General features: G+C 41.6%; 1 protein-coding gene and 1 long non-coding RNA gene across 6 annotated transcripts in view; one reads left to right on the forward strand and one right to left on the reverse strand.

The window, feature by feature from the left end:
* Nucleotides 1-17,794, reverse strand: part of LOC122676869 — a 34,152-nt gene that overhangs the window by 11,500 nt on the left and 4,858 nt on the right. Inside the window, exon 3 of one of the 2 annotated variants that reach the window (XR_006335649.1) lies at nt 2,045-3,854. The exons of the other annotated variant lie outside the window; for it this stretch is intronic. This is a non-coding gene — a long non-coding RNA (uncharacterized LOC122676869). Of the gene's footprint in view, nt 1-2,044; nt 3,855-17,794 lie in introns of those variants that run through there. 2 annotated transcript variants of the gene reach the window in all.
* On the forward strand, nt 9,915-14,289 carry HJV (hemojuvelin BMP co-receptor). 4 transcript variants are annotated; one of them, XM_043876416.1, is made up of 4 exons: nt 9,926-10,112; nt 11,382-11,586; nt 11,999-12,561; nt 13,014-14,289. In XM_043876416.1, exons 2-4 carry the CDS (start codon nt 11,490-11,492, stop codon nt 13,635-13,637), a joined length of 1,284 nt encoding a protein of 427 aa, XP_043732351.1. In that variant the 5' UTR covers nt 9,926-10,112; nt 11,382-11,489; the 3' UTR covers nt 13,638-14,289. The 4 variants fall into 4 exon arrangements, with proteins under 4 accessions (XP_043732353.1, XP_043732352.1, XP_043732351.1 ...); XM_043876415.1 differs by having other exon boundaries at nt 9,931-10,112; nt 11,400-11,586; XM_043876417.1 differs by lacking the exon at nt 11,382-11,586 and having other exon boundaries at nt 9,925-10,112.

Here is a 17,794-nt window from a genome sequence, read left to right on the forward strand (position 1 = left end):
AATAAGAAAGATCTTGAATTGGATGAAAACAGACAATACCTAGATGATTGAGATGGCTGAATTATCTGACAAAGATTTTAAGGCCGTCATCATAAAAATATTTCAACAAGCAATTATGAACATGCTTGAAACAAATGAAAAATTAGAAAGTTCCAGCAAAGAAAAGTTTAAGCAAAGAAATAGAAAATATAAAGAAAAACTGAACAGAAATTTTATAACTAAAAAATACAACAAAAACTCTCAATGGATGGGCTCAACAGCAGAGTGGAGGGGACAGAGAAAAGAATTGGTGAACTGAAAGATAAAAAAACAGGAATTACTCCATCTGAACAACAGACGAAATGGAATTTAAAAAAAGCAGGGTCACAGGTACTTGTGGGATTATAACAAAAGATCTAACATTCATGTCATCAGATTCCCAGAAGGCGTAGAGAAAAAGAAAAGGACTAAAAAAAGTACTAAAAGAAATAATAAGTAACTCCTCAAATTTAGCAAAAGTTAAACCTACAGATTCAAGAAGCTGTGCAAACCCTAAAGAAGATAAACCCAACAAATTCATGCCAAGAAAGATCATCATCAAATTGCTGGAAACTAAAAACAAAAAAATCTTAAAAATGGTGGAAAATGACACCTTGCCTACAACAGATAAGCAATTTGAATGACAGCAGATTTGTCTTCAAAGACCATGGAGGCCATAAGAAGTGCACAATTTATTTCAAGCACTGAAAGAAGACTGTCAACCCAGATTCCTATATCCAGCAAAGATATCCTTTAAGAAGGAAGAGGCTACCACTCAACAACAAAAGACAAACAACTCAATTAAAAAAATGAGCAAATGATTTGAATTTAATTTCTCCAAAGAAGATATTCAAATGACCAGCAACATATGAAAAGATGCTCAATGCCATTAGTTATTAAGGAAATGCAAATATATCACAGTAAGATACTACTTCACACTTTCCAAAAAGGCTATAATTTTTAAAAATGGAAAATAACAAGTGTTGATGAGAATAAGGTGAAATTGAAACCTTAATCCACTTGTGGCAGGAATATAAAATGTTGCAGCTGCTGTGGAGCACAGTTTGGCAGCTTCTCAATATGTTAAACATAGAATACAATCCAGTAATTTCTCTGCTTGGTATAGATCCCAAAGAACTAAGAGCAGGTACTCAAAAAAATACTTGTACATGCACACTCATAGCAGCATGATACTAGCAATAGCCAAAAGGTAGAAATAGCCCCAGTGTTCACTGATGAATAAATGGATAAACAAACTGCAGTATATACATACAATGGTATACTATTTGAACATAAGAAAGAACAAAGGGACTTTCCTAGTGGTCCAGTGGTTAAGAGTCTGCCTTACAATGCAGAGGACGTGGGTTTGATTGCTGGTTGGGGAGCTGGGATCTCACATGCCATGCAGCTGCTAAGCCCTGGTGCCACAACTAGAGAGTCCGGTGCGCTACAATGAAGGATCTGCATGATGCAGCACGGACCCTGTGTGCCAGCTGGGACCTGACACAGTCAAATGAATAAATATTAGACATTTTTAAAAAAGAAAGAATGAAGTACTGACATGCTACTACTTTGATGAACCTCTAAAACATGCTAAATGACATGAGCCACATATGATTTCATTTATATGAAATGTCCAGAATGGACCAATCCATACAGACAGAAAGCAATCAGTCATTGCCAGAAGTTGGGGAATGACTTCACAGGGAACAGGGCTTCCTTTTGGGGTGATGAAAATGTCTGGAACTAGATAATGGTGATGGTTGCATAACAATTCGAAGGTACTAAACGCCACGGAAATGTATACTTTAAAATGGTTAAAATTGTGAACTTTGTGTTTTATGTATTTTGCCACAACTTAAAACTGAGTAACAGGGAAATCCTAGCAAGATTTTTTTTGTAGACATAGACAAAATTATTATAAAACTTGTGTGGAAAGGCAAAGGAACTAGAATAGCTAAAACATGTTTTGAAAAAGAATTAAGTGGGAAGAATCAGCTCATCCATTTTCAAGGTTTATTAAAAAGCTACAGCAGTAAAGATGGTATGGTATTGGCAGAAAAATAAATATCAGATCAATGAAACAGAATAGCGAACTCAGCAGCAGACCAAAACAAATATGCCAGTTTATTTTTTTCACAAAGGTGAAAAAGCAATTCAATGGAGAAAGAATAGCTTTTTCAATACATATTGCTGAAGAAATTGGATATCCATAGGCAAACAAATAAAGAGCAAACAAACAAAACTTTCAACCTAAGTCTCATACTTTATACAAAAACTAACACCAAAGTGGATCAACAGTTTAAATGTGAAGCATAAAATTTTTAGAAAAAAACAGAGGAGAAATTCCTCATGATCTAAGGTTAGACAAAAATTTGACACCAAAAATATAATCTGTAAAAGGAAAAATTGAATAAGAAGATGTCATCAAAAGTAAATATATTTGCTCTGCAAAAGATACTATTATGAGAATGAAAAAGACAAGCTAACTGGGAAAAAATATGTGTAAACCATATATCCAAGAAAGGATTATTGTGTAGAATATACAAGAACTCTCTAACTCAATGGTACCAAAAAAAAAATACAATGAGAAAATGATCAAAAGACATGATGGAACATTTCCCCAAAGAGGATATACAGATAGCAAATAAACACATGAAAGGATGTTCAGCATCATTAGCCATTAGGGAAATACAAATTAAAACCACAACTAGATATCATAACATACCTATCAGAATGGCTAAAATTTAAAATGACAATCTCAAATGCTGGTGAGAACAATGCAGAGAAACTGGATCAGTCATACATTGCTTGTGGGAATGTAGAACAGTACAACCACTGTGGAAAACAGTTTATTTACAGAAAAAAAAAAGTTTATTTAAAGAAAAACCCTAACTATGCAATTTTTACATGATCCAGTGTTTACACTCCTGGGCATTTATCCCAGAGAAATAAAAACTAATGTTCACACAAAAAAACCTATGTGCAAATCTATTAATGAAAAGCCAAAAACTGGAAACAACACAGATGTCCTTTAACAAGTGAATGGTTAAAGAAACTGTGGTACATCTATAGCATGGAATAGTACTCAGCAATAAAAAAGAACAAACTATTGATATACACATAACTTGGATGAATCTCCAGAGAATTCTGCTGTGTGATAAATGCTAATCCCCAAAGCTTATATACTCTAACCTGTTTATATAGCATTTTTATAGAAATGGAGATCAGATTAGTTGTTGCTAGATATTAAGGTGGAGATGATGATAGGAGGGAAGTGAGTGGGGCTACATAGGGGATCCTTTGATAGAAATGTCCTGTATCTTGCTAAAGCAAGGATAGTCCCCTTCTGCTAAACCAGTTTACGTCATGGTAGTATGAGACTACCAAGGATTAAGAATATCTGGTAGTGTTCCTCAACCACCTTCTAGGGGGCCTTTGGAAACATGTAGGGGCATTTAAAAATTTACATTGACTGGGGATGGCACTTGACGGGAGGGGAGATAAGAATGCTAAATGTACTGCACTGGGCAGGACAGTTCCACATACACACATACAAAATTGTCCCTCCCATAATGTTAATAAGGCCCCATTAAGAAACCCTGAAGGCAGTTTTATCCTCAAGCACCTGTGACACACCTCAGTAAGCTTTGAGCCCTAATCTCCCTTTTTCATTACTTTCACTGCCTCTGCTCTACCCGACTCAGTTTCTCAAATTCACCTTCATGATTGAGAGGATAATCCTTTTTCAGACGTTAGAAGATCCACAGTTTCTATGGAGATCAGGAGCCTCTGGTCCATAAAATCAATAAATAAGTGTGCTAGTGATCCAGATGCTGAATACACATCAAAAGAAACATGAAATATAAAAACACTTTATGGCAACATGACAGGATTTTCTACCCAACTAGTTAATTCTCTCCCCTATAAGACCCCAAGATAGAAATTAATATAAACCCAAATAAACAAAAGACAATCTGTGAGGGTATATACTATAGTGGATATTCTTCAGCAACTGGGGCAAGTTTTTTAGAGCTACTCAATGCATACAGCCCCCCAACCCACCCCCACCATGGGGCTTTCCCGGTGGCTCAGTGGTAAAGAATCTGCATGTAATGGAGAAGATGACAGATTGATCCTTGGGTCAGGAAGATCCCCTGGAGGAGGAAATGGCAATCCCACTCCAGTACTCTTGCCTGGAGAATCCCATGGACAGTTGAGCTTGGCTGGCTACAGTCTATAGGGTTGCCAAGAGTTGGATGAGACTGAAGGGACTTAGCATACTCGCACAATGTCCATAGTATAATTGCTTCAAAGAGAATGTAAAATACTCTTGGAGCAGGAAAAGCACAGACATACTTGAGCATTCTCTGAGGATGGGGCTCATATCTCTCATTAGATTTTCAAGAGGAGTTTGTGATCCAAAAAAATTAAGAATTATTGATTTATAAATTCTTAATCCCAAGTAATCTCATATGGCCACCATCCTAAGCAGTTCAACGAAAGAACACCTATCTTTTGCTCACTTGCAGTCTTTGATTTTAGAAACACTTTATTTTTGGAGCGCTCATCTTAATACAGGGAAATGCAAACACTGCATTCTTCACCTTTGCAGGAATTGATAAAAACATTAAATGTGAGGTGGTACAAAGAATACGTCTTTATATAATAGCTCCAAATGAGTAAAACAGCAACATCCCAAACTATGAAAAATGAATGCCTTTATATTTAATTTAAATTTAAACTCATGTGTGCTAAATCGCTTCAGTCGTGTCTGACTCTTTGTGACCCTATGGGCTGTAGCCAGCCAGGCTCCTCTGTCCATGGGATTCTCCAGGCAAGAGTACTGGAGTGGGTTGCCATTTCCTCCTCCAGGGGATCTTCTTGACCCAGGGATCAAGCCCACATCTCCTACATTGCAGGTGGATTCTTTACTGCTGAGCCCCTGGGGAAGCCCCTACATCTCTCTATTCTTCATCAAAGACCTTGGGTTATGGGACTTCCCTGGTGGCCTAGTGGTTGAGAATCTGTCTGCCAATGCAGGGGTCATGGGTTTGATCCATGGTCTGGGAAGTTCCCACATACCACAGAGGAACTAAGCTCCAAGTGGCACAACGACTGAGCCAGTGCTCTAGAGCCCATGAGCCACAATCCCTAAGCCTGAGGAGCTGCAACTACTGAAGCCCATGTGCCTACAGCCTGTGTTCTGCAACAAGAGAAGCCACTGTAATAAGAAGCCTGCACATTGCAAGGAAGAGTAGCCCAGCCCCACAGCCCCCAGTCACAGCCAAAGTCTGTGCACAGCAATGAAGACCCACCAAAACCAAAAATGAATAAATAAATCTTAAAAAAAATCCTGTTTCACAAAGACACTAACATTATTACTCATTTGTTTTATCCAATAGTATACCACAATCCTCAAGGATCACATCCTGGTTGGAGCAAAGGGGCTTACGTAATTCAATGAAGCTATGGGCCATGCTCTGCAGGGCCACTCAAGACAGACGGGTCATAGTGGACACTGACAAAATGTGGTCCAGTGGAGGAGGGAGTCTCAAACCACTCCAGTATTCTTGCTGTGAGAACCATGAACAATATGAAAAGGCAAAAAGATATAAAGATGCCCAGTATGCTACTGAGAAAGAGCAGAGGGCAATTACTAATAGCTCCAGAAAGAATGAAGAGACTGGGCCAAAGCAGAAACAGTGCTCTGTTGTGCATGTGTCTGGTGGTGAAAGTTCTTCGATGCTGCAAAGAACAATATAGCATACGAACCTGGAATGTTAGGTCCATGAATCATCATAAATTGGACATGGTCAGGCAGGAGATGGCAAAAGTGGACATTGACATCCTAGGAATCAGTGAACTAAAATGTATAGGAATGGGTGAATTTAATTCAGATACCATTATATCTACCACTGTGGGCAAAAATCCCTTAGAAGAAATGGAGTGGCTCTCATAGTCAACAACAGAGTCTGAAATGCAGTACTTGAGTGCAATCTCAAAAATGACAATATGATGTCGGTTCATTTCCAAGGCAAACAATTCAACATCACAGTAATCCAAGTCTATGCCCCAACCACTGATGCCAAAGAAGCTGAAGTTTACCAGTTCTATGAAGACCTACAAGACCTTCTAAAACTAACACCAAAAAAAGATGTCCTCTTCATCATAGGGAATTGGAATGCAAAAATAGGAAGTCAAGAGATACCTGGAATAATAAGCAAGTTTGGTCTTGGAGTACAAAATGAAGCAGGGCAAAGGTTAACAGAGTTTTGTCAAGAGAACACAGTGGTCATACCAAATACCCCTTCCAACAACACAAGAGATGACCCTACACATGGACATCACCAGATGGTCAATATTGAAATCCAACTGATTGTATTCTTTGCAGCCAAAGATGGAGAAGCCCTATACAGTCAGCAAAAACTGGAACTGACTATGGCTCAGATCATTAGCTCCTTATTGCAAAATTCAGACTTAACTTGAAGAAGCTAGGGAAAACTTACTAGGCCATAAGGCCAATCCCTTATGATTATATGGTGTAGGTGACAAATAGATTCAAGGGATTAGATCTGGAAGACAGACTGCCTGAAGAACTATGGACAGAGGCTCATGACACTGTACAGAAGGCAGTGACCAAAATCATCCCAAAGAAAAAGAAAAACAAGAAGGCTAAGTGATTGTCTGAGGGAGTTTTACAAATAGCTGAGGAAAGAAGAGAAGGGAAAAGCAAGGGAGAAAGGGAAAGATATACCCAACTGAATGCAGAGTTGCAGAGACAGGAAGGAGAGATAAGAAGACCTTCTTAAGTGAACAATGCAAAGTAGAGGAAAACAATAAAATGGGCAAGATCTCTTCAAGAAAATTGGGGGGGGGGGGGTGGAAAGGGGAAAAAAAAGAAAATTGGAGATATCAAAGGAACATTTCATGCAAGGACGGGCATGAAAAAGACAGAAACGGTAGGAACCTAACAGAGGCAGAAGAGATTAAGAAGACATGGCAAGAATACATAGAACTATACAAAAAAGGTCTTAATGACCCAGGTAACCACGATGGTGTGATCACTCACCTAGAGCCAGACATCCTGGAGTGTGAAGTCAAGTGGGCCTAAGGAAGGGCAACAAATTCTTGCAAATTCTCTTTTCATTTTTATTCTATTACAAATATTTTCTAATTTCTCTTGTTATAGCCAGTGGAGGTGATGGAATTCCAGCTGAGCTATTTTAAATCCGAAAAGACGATGCTATTAAAGTGCTGTACTCAACATGTCAGAAAATTTAGAAACTCAGCAGTGGCCACAGGACTGGGAAAGGTCAGTTTTCATTCCAATCCCAAAGAAGGGCAGTGCCAAAGAATGTTCAAACTACCAGACAATTGCACTCATTTAGCATGCTAGTAAGGTTATCCTCAAAATCCTTCAAGCTAGGCTTCAGAAGTACTTGAATTGAGAACTTTCAGATATACAAGCTGAGTTTAGAAAAGGCAGAGGAACCGGAGATCAGATTGTCAGCATTCAGTGGATAATAGAGAAAGTAAAGGAATTCCAGAAAATCTTCTGCTTCATTGACTACATGAAAGTCTTTGTGTGGATCACAACAAACTGTGGAAAATTCTTAAAGGGAAGGAAATACCTGATCACCTTACCTGTGTCCTGAGAAATCTGTATGCAGCTCAAGAAGCAACAGTTAGAACCTTACATGAAACAACTGGCTGGTTCAAAATTGGGAAAGGAGTACAACAAAGTTGTATACTGTCACCCTGCATATTTAACTTCCATGCAGAGTACATCATGCGAAATGTTGGGTTGGATGAATCACAAGCTGGAATCAAGATTGCCAGGAGAAATATCAACAACCTTACAAATGGAGATGATACCACTGGCAGAAAGCAAAGAGGAACTAAAGAGTCTCTTGATGAGAGTGAAAGAGGAGAGTGAAAAAGCTGGCCTAAAACTCAGCATCCAAAAAACTAAGATCATGGCATCCAGTGCCATCACTTCACAGCAAGTAGAAGAGGAAAAAGTGGAAGCAGTGACAGATTTCATTTTCTTGGGCTCTAAAAATCACTGTGGACGGTAACCGCAGCCATGAAATTAAAAGACGCTTACTCCCTGGAAGGAAAGATATGACAAACCTAGACAGCATATTAAAAAGCAAAGACATCACTTTGCCAACAAAAGTCTCTATAGTCAAAGCTATAGTTTTTCCAGTATTCACGTACAGATGTGAGAACTGGATCATAAAGAAGGCTGAGCAGTGAAGAACTGATACTTTTGAATTGTGGTGCTGGAGAAGGCTCTTCCCCTGGACTGCAAGGAAATCAAACCAGTCCATCCTAAAGGAAATCAATCCTGAATATTCATCAGAAGGTCTGATACTGAAGCTGAAGCTCCAATACTTTGGCCACCTGATGTGAAGAGCTGACTCATTGGAAAAGACCTTGATGCTGGGAAAGATTGAAGGCAAAAGGAGAAGTGGGCAACAGAGGAAGAGATGGTTAGACAGCAGTACCGACTCAATGGACATGAATTTGAGCAAACTCCAGGAGATACTGAAGGACAGGGAAGCCCGGCATTCTGCAGTCCGTGGGGTCACAAAGAGTCAGACACAACTTAGCGACTGAACAACACCACCACCTAGAATACTTTCAGAATAACAATACCAATTCTACCACCAATAATATGACTACTTAAAATATCTTTGCACTTCTTTTTGTCCTTAAAAGTATATACCACTTGGGATGTCACAGTCAAATTATTGATTTTAAATCACTTGGATTGTTTGGGTGGGGTCATTTTACATTTCTGTAATAAAACCCTTGTTTACATTTCTGTAATAAAACCCTTCACCTTAATGTGGTGAAGAGAAAAAAAATTTCAGATCTGGATGTATAAAAAAGAGAAGAATACTCTGTGGACTTCTGGATTCTGAACTAAGTGTAGAGCAAATTAGTGCACGTGCCTTAGTGACACTATTTGAAATCAGTCCTTGTGTTAATTTCACTTGGCAAGTACTAAGAAATGATGATACCTGATGCCTAGGGCTGCAAAAATACAACGTGGCTAAATTCCTTGGTTGCAGTCTCTTAAAAGGTCACAAGATTATGTTACTCCACAAAAGTATGTTTCTGAATCTCTTTTTCTCTCACTTTATCTAAGTTCCTCTCCCCTTCAAAAAATTGTATCCCCATTCCTTCTTTCCCTCATTGACTTTGCTGGCCTCCTCCCTCAGCAACTCAGAAGCTTATGTGTTTGTGTGTATACCTGCAAAGAGGAGCTGCTATATAAATAAGGTAATGAAAATGAAGGCGGTTGGGGAATAGACAGCTGCGAGGATCTGAGCTGGTAGACTGAAACAAACACTCATCCTAAACAACTCAGAGCTCAGATTTCTTCTCTAGACAGCTGGCTTTTTAAGTCCTGAAATACTCTACAAAGATGGGGGAGGGGCTGTGAACTACCTCTGCTATGGACCTTATTTAAAGTCAGCTACCTCCTAGATATGTTCTGTAGAAACTAAATGCAATATTCAATATGGCAGGGATGAGGGTGGTGAGCTAAAGGTATACAGTTGTCCATTCTAATTTTTAAAGGCCTGAGGGCTTTTAAATTATTGACAGTGCTGGAGGGCTGCTTGGAGTAGGCAGGGACTAGAATCATGTAAGCTCAAACTGGATATCTGATTTGCTGGTCATATTTCTATCCTTGCTGTGCCACTTGGCACCCTATACTCCATATTCTTTCTAATCCTCCTACCCTCTCCACCCTCCCCACCCCCTTGCCAACACTCCAACACCCTACCCCCATCAACACTCCTGGAATTTTGGACTTAGCTATTTTTAAAACAGTCAACTCAGTAGCCACGTCCCTCCCCCGCTCAGCTGTCCAGTACTCCGGCCAGCCATCTAGTCCCCCTTCCCCCCACACCAGACCTTCTCTGGTTCCCTGACCTCAGTGAGACTGCAGCCGGTCTGGGGACCTAGGGGAGACATGGAGAAAGAGACGGGGGATCCCCTGGCTGGAGCTGACTGATACAGTAGACAGTCATGGCTGGAGAATTGGATATCAGACTAATGTTTGACCTCTGGAAACAGTAAGTCAAAATTAAATTGCAATTCCTTTAAAAAGCTTCTAAATTGAAGTTAGAATCTCATAAAATTATGACATCAACTTGGATGTCTCTGGTGCAAATCTAGGATCTCTTCCATACCAAGGTGCCCCAGTCTCCATTTCTCCTTCTGTCTTAAGCTTTCTGGCCTCTGGCCACTAGAAGTCTAAACCTCCATCTCTCCTCTGGGAGTCTTAGCTCTCTCCTCCTGTTACCTCAAGACTTCTGATGAAGTCTCCTTCTTTAGAAGTTTCCTACACCTCCTATTCTGTGGTTTTCTCACCAAGGCCAAATTTAGCTTCAGATGATTAGTCACTGATACCCTCTATCTTGTTCCTACTTATCAGTGCCCTTCACATTGGGCTTCCAAGGGTGGGGATTATTCCTTGTTGTAAGTGATTTCTCCCTACAACTCTAGTCCCATCATCCTATTTTCCCTCCTGCATGACTCTCCCTCAGTCATATCCCTAACTCCAGAGAGAGTAGTTTGGCAAGAGGGAGTTAGCCCCTCCCCAAGCCTTGTCCTCATCAAAAGATTGACTTGTAAACTTGCAAAGTTAAGATCGATGGAAAGGTAAGATCAATGGAAAGAGTGGTTCTTCAGTCAGATTTGAAGAAATGTTGACTCATGAAGAAGAAATGTTGACTCATAACAAATATTGATTTGCATGCTTGGTTTGCATCCATTGTTCCATGAGACAGAGGGATAATTTTAGCTCTCTACAGTAGATGAAAGAGACTGGTTCCCTTTTCATTTGAATACTGATTCCAGAGATGGGATGTGTATCCCACCCTTACTCCTCCTTACTGAAAATTCTGACACAAAGGAGGAAAATCAATGAATGACCTCTGTAGGGTGTCCCCTCATGATTGGGAAGAGCAAATAAGAGGTAGTCTCTGATATATTTTCAGATCCTAATTCTGTTGGGGAGCCCACTGGTATGACTGAGATCTGATCTATCCACATGATTCCTCTTTTTGACATTTCTGCTGTTTGGTAGCTCAGTATGGGGCAATACAGTGGACTCTGCCCCCCGAGTCCACTCAACCTTTCTTCCACCCCCACCTAGGGGTATTGCATAAGGGGCCTGAAAGTGGTCACAAAAGCAGGGCACAGAGGCTTAACAGCCGCATGTTTAGTTCAGGGAGTCTCATTTCCCCTAAACTCCAGTCAGCTCATTCTTTTCTTGATCTTCCCAGATTCTCTTCACATCATTCTGAACAATCTTCAACTCTTCTCTTCCCCATGCCCAGCCACATTTCTTTTTTCAGTCCCTTACAGGACGTCCGGTCAAAATTCACTAGGTAGGAGGGTCATCAGCTGGAAAGAACCGGAACCTGGGGGGACCTGGCTGGATAGGTATGGGGGACCCAGGCCAGTCCCCTAGTCCCTGGTCCCCCCATGGCAGTCCCCCAACTCTAAGCATTCTCACTCTCCTGCTGCTCCTCTGTGGACATGGTAAGGAAGGGTTAGGTAAGGCTTTGGGGGGTCTAGGGGGTAGGCTGCAATGTAGGGGTGGGCATGTGAGCGTGGGTGAATGAGATGAGATGGGTGCTGAGGGGTCGCAGTCACTTGCTCCACTCTCAGATAGGTATATTTTATTCACCATTCAACTTGGGGAAGGGCACTGGGAAAGCCCTTGATCCACAGGCAGAAGAGATCTAGCAGGGCTTACCCATCTTTAGCAAGACTGAATGAGGACAAGACTAGGAAGCTGGGGGCTGGCGGCTGGGGATTGGGAACTGGGGGAGGCTCTCAGCTGGGTTTTAGGATCTGCTGCTATCCCCCCATGAGACCTGGGAGAATTATGGTTGAGGTTGAGCGGGGATCTGGGGACCCGCTCACACTCCTCTCTCCCTTCCTCCTTCAGCTTATTCTCAATGCAAGATCCTCCGCTGCAATGCTGAGTATGTATCTTCCACTCTGAGCCTTAGAGGTGGGGGTTCACCAGAAGCCCTTCGAGGAGGAGGCCGGGGTGGAGGGGTGGGCTCCAGCGGCCTCTGCCGAGCCCTCCGCTCCTACGCGCTCTGCACTCGGCGCACGGCCCGCACCTGCCGCGGGGACCTCGCCTTCCATTCTGCTGTGCACGGCATCGAAGACCTGATGATTCAGCACAACTGCTCCCGCCAGGGCCCGACGGCCCCTCCCCCACCCCGGGGCCCCGTCTTTCCAGGCGCAGGCCCGATCCGCGCCTCTGGCTCCCCAGCCCCAGACCCCTGTGACTATGAAGGCCGGTTTTCCCGACTGCACCGACAACCCCCAGGCTTCTTGCACTGCGCCTCCTTCGGGGACCCTCACGTGCGCACCTTCCATCACCACTTTCACACGTGCCGTGTCCAAGGAGCTTGGCCCTTGCTGGATAATGACTTCCTCTTTGTCCAGGCCACCAGCTCCCCCGTGGCATCGGGGGCCAACGCCACCACCACACGGAAGGTCAGGGACTCAACTGCTCCTCCATGGTCACCCCAGGGTTCCACTCCCATGCCAACCCTACCAGTTTTCAGCAGCGCTGCTCTAATCCCTTTCCTCCTCAACCACTCCCACATCTTGAAGCACTCCCCCTACGGAACACTTGCTCCTGTAAATCACTTTCCCTCCTTGGAGAGGAAAGTTGAGAAGCCCTGGGTTGAGGAGTTACAGAAAGGAAACTTTTCCTTCTATGGGAGGAGCTGAGGTTGAGCCCAAACAGGAAGGAAAGGGATGGAGCAGGGATGAAACAGTATCAGAACATAAAGACAGGATCAAGGAGTGAGGCCCGTGATAAGCCTTGCATCTCTGCTGGGATCAGATCCCTGACTATGTACAATAATGAGGCCTGGTTGATGGAAGCGGGGAAGGTTGCACTGAGCCCCAAATAAACTGTGTTCTCCCTCTTGCCCTTACAGCTCACCATTATATTTAAGAACATGCAGGAATGCATTGATCAAAAGGTCTACCAGGCTGAGGTAGACAACCTTCCTGCAGCCTTTGAAGATGGTTCTATCAATGGAGGTGATCGACCTGGGGGCTCAAGTTTGTCCATTCGAACGGCTAACCCTGGGAGCCATGTGGAGATCCGAGCTGCCTACATTGGCACAACTATAATCATTCGGCAGACAGCTGGGCAGCTCTCCTTCTCCATCAGAGTGGCCGAGGATGTGGCCAGGGCCTTCTCAGCTGAGCAGGACCTGCAGCTCTGCGTTGGGGGATGCCCTCCGAGTCAGCGGCTCTCCCGTTCAGTGCGCAGTCGTCGGGGAACTATAACCATGGATGCTGCCAGACAGCTGTGCAAGGAAGGGCTGCCGGTTGAAGACGCTTACTTTCATTCCTGTGTGTTTGATGTTGTCATCTCCGGTGACCCTAACTTTACTGTGGCAGCTCAGGCAGCTCTGGAGGACGCCCGAGCCTTCCTGCCAGACTTGGAAAAACTACACCTCTTCCCCTCAGATGCCGGGGTTCCTCTTTCCTCAGCAACCCTCCTAGCTCCACTTCTTTCTGGGCTCTTTGTTCTGTGGCTTTGCATTCAGTAACCAGGCCAACGTTCGGTAACCATGATGGGTCTAGAAGTGATTTGCAGATAGAGATTGGCAAGGGAGAACATAAGAATCACTGAAGAGAAACAATGAGGGTAAGAAACACATGAAACAATAACATTTTTCCAGAGTGAGAGAAGACGAGAGAAGGCGGCAGTCTAGGGTTGAAATGATCACAGAATAAGGATTCTGGGCAAGGTTTCTGCATTCCAGACCTCAGTTGGGGCTCTTCACTAATTTTCCCAGTCTCGTTTATAGTAAGCAAATTGTTCCAGTCCATCTCCTCCTGAGACCACCCCTACAAGCGTAGAGGTTATGGGGTTCTGAGGATCAGTAGAAAACTTAAGGGTTGAGACTTTTAATAGAGAAGAACTGAAAGAGGAAGACATGATCATTACCCATCAGAAACTCAAAATCGAACGATATTTTCTCTTGGAAGGTAGAAAGAGGAGGAAACGATGAGGAAAAGAATCTATTTGATAAGTATAATGTGGGTAAGATGTGTTCTGCTTTCTTGGTTCATAAATGAAGTGGGAGTTGTTTGGATTTTTGGTGAAAGGAATCTCTGTCTTTGGAGAATGACACGGGTAGGAAAGAAGCTATCATCCCCACCCCTAACTAATCTGATATTAAAGCTATGGAGTCTTCACATTGTTGTCTATGTTGAATCTCTTTACAGACGCTTAAGATGGCATAAAGTCAATGTGTTCACTGCACCGAAAGAGGGCTCAAAAGCATGAGATATTGTTCTGCCTTCAGGAAGTTTACAGGCTATTAGGGAGACAAACTGACTTACATGGAGTGATGAGTGTGTAATTATTCACTAAATTCCATGATACTATGAATTCAAATGGGAAGATGATTGAGAAGAACTCAAATAATAAATAATAAGAGGTAATAGAGGAGATAGGATCTGAAGTGATCTTTGAAGACTGGGTAAGATTGGTTTTGAATTAAGGATCTTCTAGGCAGAGGAAACCATCTAGACATTCACAGATTCATGACTCAGTGAAGAAACCAGCAAAATTCAAATGAAGTAGATGAGAAGTAAGGGATAAATGGATAGAAGCGAGATTATGAAGTGCCTTGAAAGTGGGGCCAAGGAGTTTAAAATTCAATTAAGAGCTAACACTTACTGAGAGCTTAAAACCTGCCAGGCCATTTTCCTAAACAATTTAAAATTATTAATTCATCTAATACTCACAACTCTCTAAGGAAGGTAATTTTCTTATCTCTGTTGTTATATAAGGAAAATGAGGTACAGGAAGACTAAGCAACTTTTCCACAGTAACACAGCTTACAAATGGTAGAGCTAGAAACCGAATCCAGGAAATCTGGCTTCGGAGACTTAACTTAATCTTGACATTATACTGTCCTGTCAAGAAAACAGCTATTGAAGATTTTGGTTGTGGACTAGGCAGGGAAAGGGAGCTGCAGGCAGTGGCTGCCATCACAAAAACTATTTTCTTCTTCTGTCATATGAAACCCAAAAGGGAGAGCTGGAAAGTAGGGGGAAGCCCCAGATAGAAGGAATCTAGTTTGTAGAAGAAAAGCAAATAGAAGCTGTTCTAGTCCAGGATGTTCTAAGGTAACAGCGCTTTACTCCTCCCTCTTCTCTCAGTCTCACCCATCTAACCTAACTCTCCAGGACACACATACACACCAGCCAGTGCCTACCAGACAGAGCGTCCTTTTGGTCTGCTATTTCAAAGTTCTTTTGCAATTCTTTACCTTCTATTCCTGACTCTCTATCTTCTCTAAGGACCGCAGCCACTCTGCCATTCCCCCAAAGCACAGTCTCTTTACTTTTAAAGATGACCTGCTTCCCTGATGGCTGAGATGGTAAAGAATCTGCCTGTAAGGTACGGGTTCAATCCCTGGGTCAGGAAGATCCCCTGGAGGAGGAAATGGCAACCCATTCCAGTATTCTTGCCTGGAGAATTCCATGGACAGAGGAGCCTGGCGGGCTACAGTCCATGGGGTCACATAGAGTCGAATGCGACTAAGACACTTAGCTAATCCAGAAAACAATCTGTTCTAATGGAAGAAAATTAGAGGAAACATATCCATTGCTGTCCTCACTTACAGATAACTTAGGCATTTTAACTCAAAACATCTTTTTGAGAAACTGCTCCTTATATTGGTTAACTCAAAAGAGTACATAACTTCATCCTTCAAGTGTGGGAATTTCAAGTAAGTTAAGAAGAATTTCATAGCCAATCGGGGAGTGAGATTCTTTTATGGCACCTGTCATTTGCTTCATTTGCCCAAACTCAGGGTTAACCCTATTATCAATGGAGTATTTAAAAATGAGTAGTTCAAAATAAGCACATGAAAAGATGCTCAACATCATTACTCATCATGGAAATGCAAATCAAATTTGAAACACAAGGAGAAAACACTACACAACCACTGGAATGTTCAAGTTAAAAAGACTGACCATATCAAGTGTTGGCAAATTGTGAAGCTCTGACATGCTATTGGTGGGAATATAAATTAGTACTACTTTGTAAAATTTTTGGCAGTTTCTTCACAAGTTAAGCATATACTTACCATACACTCTAAACAGTCCACCTCTAAGTATTTCTCCAAGAGAAAGGATAAAGACTTGCATACAATACCACTCAGCAATAAAGTGAAATAAACTACTGATACAAACAATAATATGATGAATCTCAAAATAAGAATGTATACGAAAGAAGCCAAACAACAACAAAAAAAGAGTACATACTGTATGTTCCCATTTGTATAAAATTATAAAAAGTGTAAACTAATATATACTGACAGAAAAAAGATCAGTGGTTGCCTGTGGATGGTCTGGGGAGGGAGAGAGGGATGGTTTACAAAGACACACGAGGAAATTGGAGTAGAATGTTCATTATCCTGATTGTGGCAATGATTTAAAAAATTATGAAACTATACACTTCAAATATGTGCAGTTTATCAAACATTAGTACATCTAATAAATGTGTAAGTAAACTAAATAGGTAGCTGACCTTTCCCTCTTCCTTTGGTGGGTCAAAGGCTTAGAAAGACCAATGTATGAAAAGGAAGATTATAACAGAATTTCCTTCTTCTAGGAAAACAGGAAAGAAGAGGATGACAAGGCAAAGAGAGCATTTAGGGATTTCCCTGCTGGTCCAGTGATAACGACTTTGCCTTCCAGTGCAGGGGGTGTGGGTTTGATCCCTGATCTGGGAACAAAGATCCCACATCCCTCGAGGCCAAAACAATAAAACATAAAACAGAAGCAGTGTTGTAACAACAAAACATAAAACAGAAGCAATATTGTAACAAAATCCAATAGAGACTTTAAAAATGGTTCACATAAAAAAAAAGAAGGAAAGAGAATATTTAAATATTTTATACTCTCTCTTCTATCACAAGGACCATATTCCTTCCTCCAGATTCTCAAGGTTAGAGATCATGGAAAGGACATTTTCTGGTTTAAAAACAACCTGGTGCTTCATTTTTGTCTTTCCACTCCGCTAACAGTCAGCAGATGGCGCTGATGACTAAAAAGAATTACCCAGTGGGGCTGGAGCAAGTCTTCAGGAGAAAGAAAACGAATTTCTTAGATTGTCTAATATGTTGACTATCTGAGAGAAAATATTAATAAGTATTTGACAGAATTGGCATTTCAGAAATAAACTTAATGGAGGCAGGTTCAAGAGGGAGTGGACATATGTATATACTTATGGCTGATTGACGTTGTACAGCAGAAACCAACACAACACTATAAAGCAATTACCCTCCAATTAAAAATAAATTTAAAAAAGAAATAAACTAAAGGTAGGTGCATAATAAACTAAATAAATTGCTTAAATAATTATGGCTTCATAACAAACAAAGGGTTGTTCAAGACATGAAACAATCAAAATATACTACTTGACTCCACAATTGATGTTATTTATAGTGATGATGTAGAATTAATATAGTCATAATTGAATTGTGGTGCTGGAGAAGACTCTTGGGAGTCCCTTGGACTGCAAGGAGACCAAGCCAGTCAATCCTAAAGGAAATCCACCCTGAATATTTATTGCAAGGACTGATGGTGAAGCTCTAATACTTCAGCCACCTGATGCAAACAGCCAACTCACTGGAAAAGATCTTGACGCTGGGAAAGGTTGAAGGCAAAAGAAGAAGAGGGCGGC

Source organism: Cervus elaphus, chromosome 20, assembly GCF_910594005.1.
Source record: "Cervus elaphus chromosome 20, mCerEla1.1, whole genome shotgun sequence".
NCBI classification, from domain to species: domain Eukaryota; kingdom Metazoa; phylum Chordata; class Mammalia; order Artiodactyla; family Cervidae; genus Cervus; species Cervus elaphus.

Excerpts from the sequence above, each read along its gene's own strand:
- HJV (XM_043876416.1), top strand. The coding sequence starts at position 11,490 with ATGGGGGACCCAGGCCAGTCCCCTAGTCCCTGGTCCCCCCATGGCAGT. Across the intron at positions 11,587-11,998 it reads GCTGCTCCTCTGTGGACATG|CTTATTCTCAATGCAAGATC; the intron begins GTAAGGAAGGGT and ends TTCCTCCTTCAG. Across the intron at positions 12,562-13,013 it reads ACGCCACCACCACACGGAAG|CTCACCATTATATTTAAGAA; the intron begins GTCAGGGACTCA and ends TTGCCCTTACAG.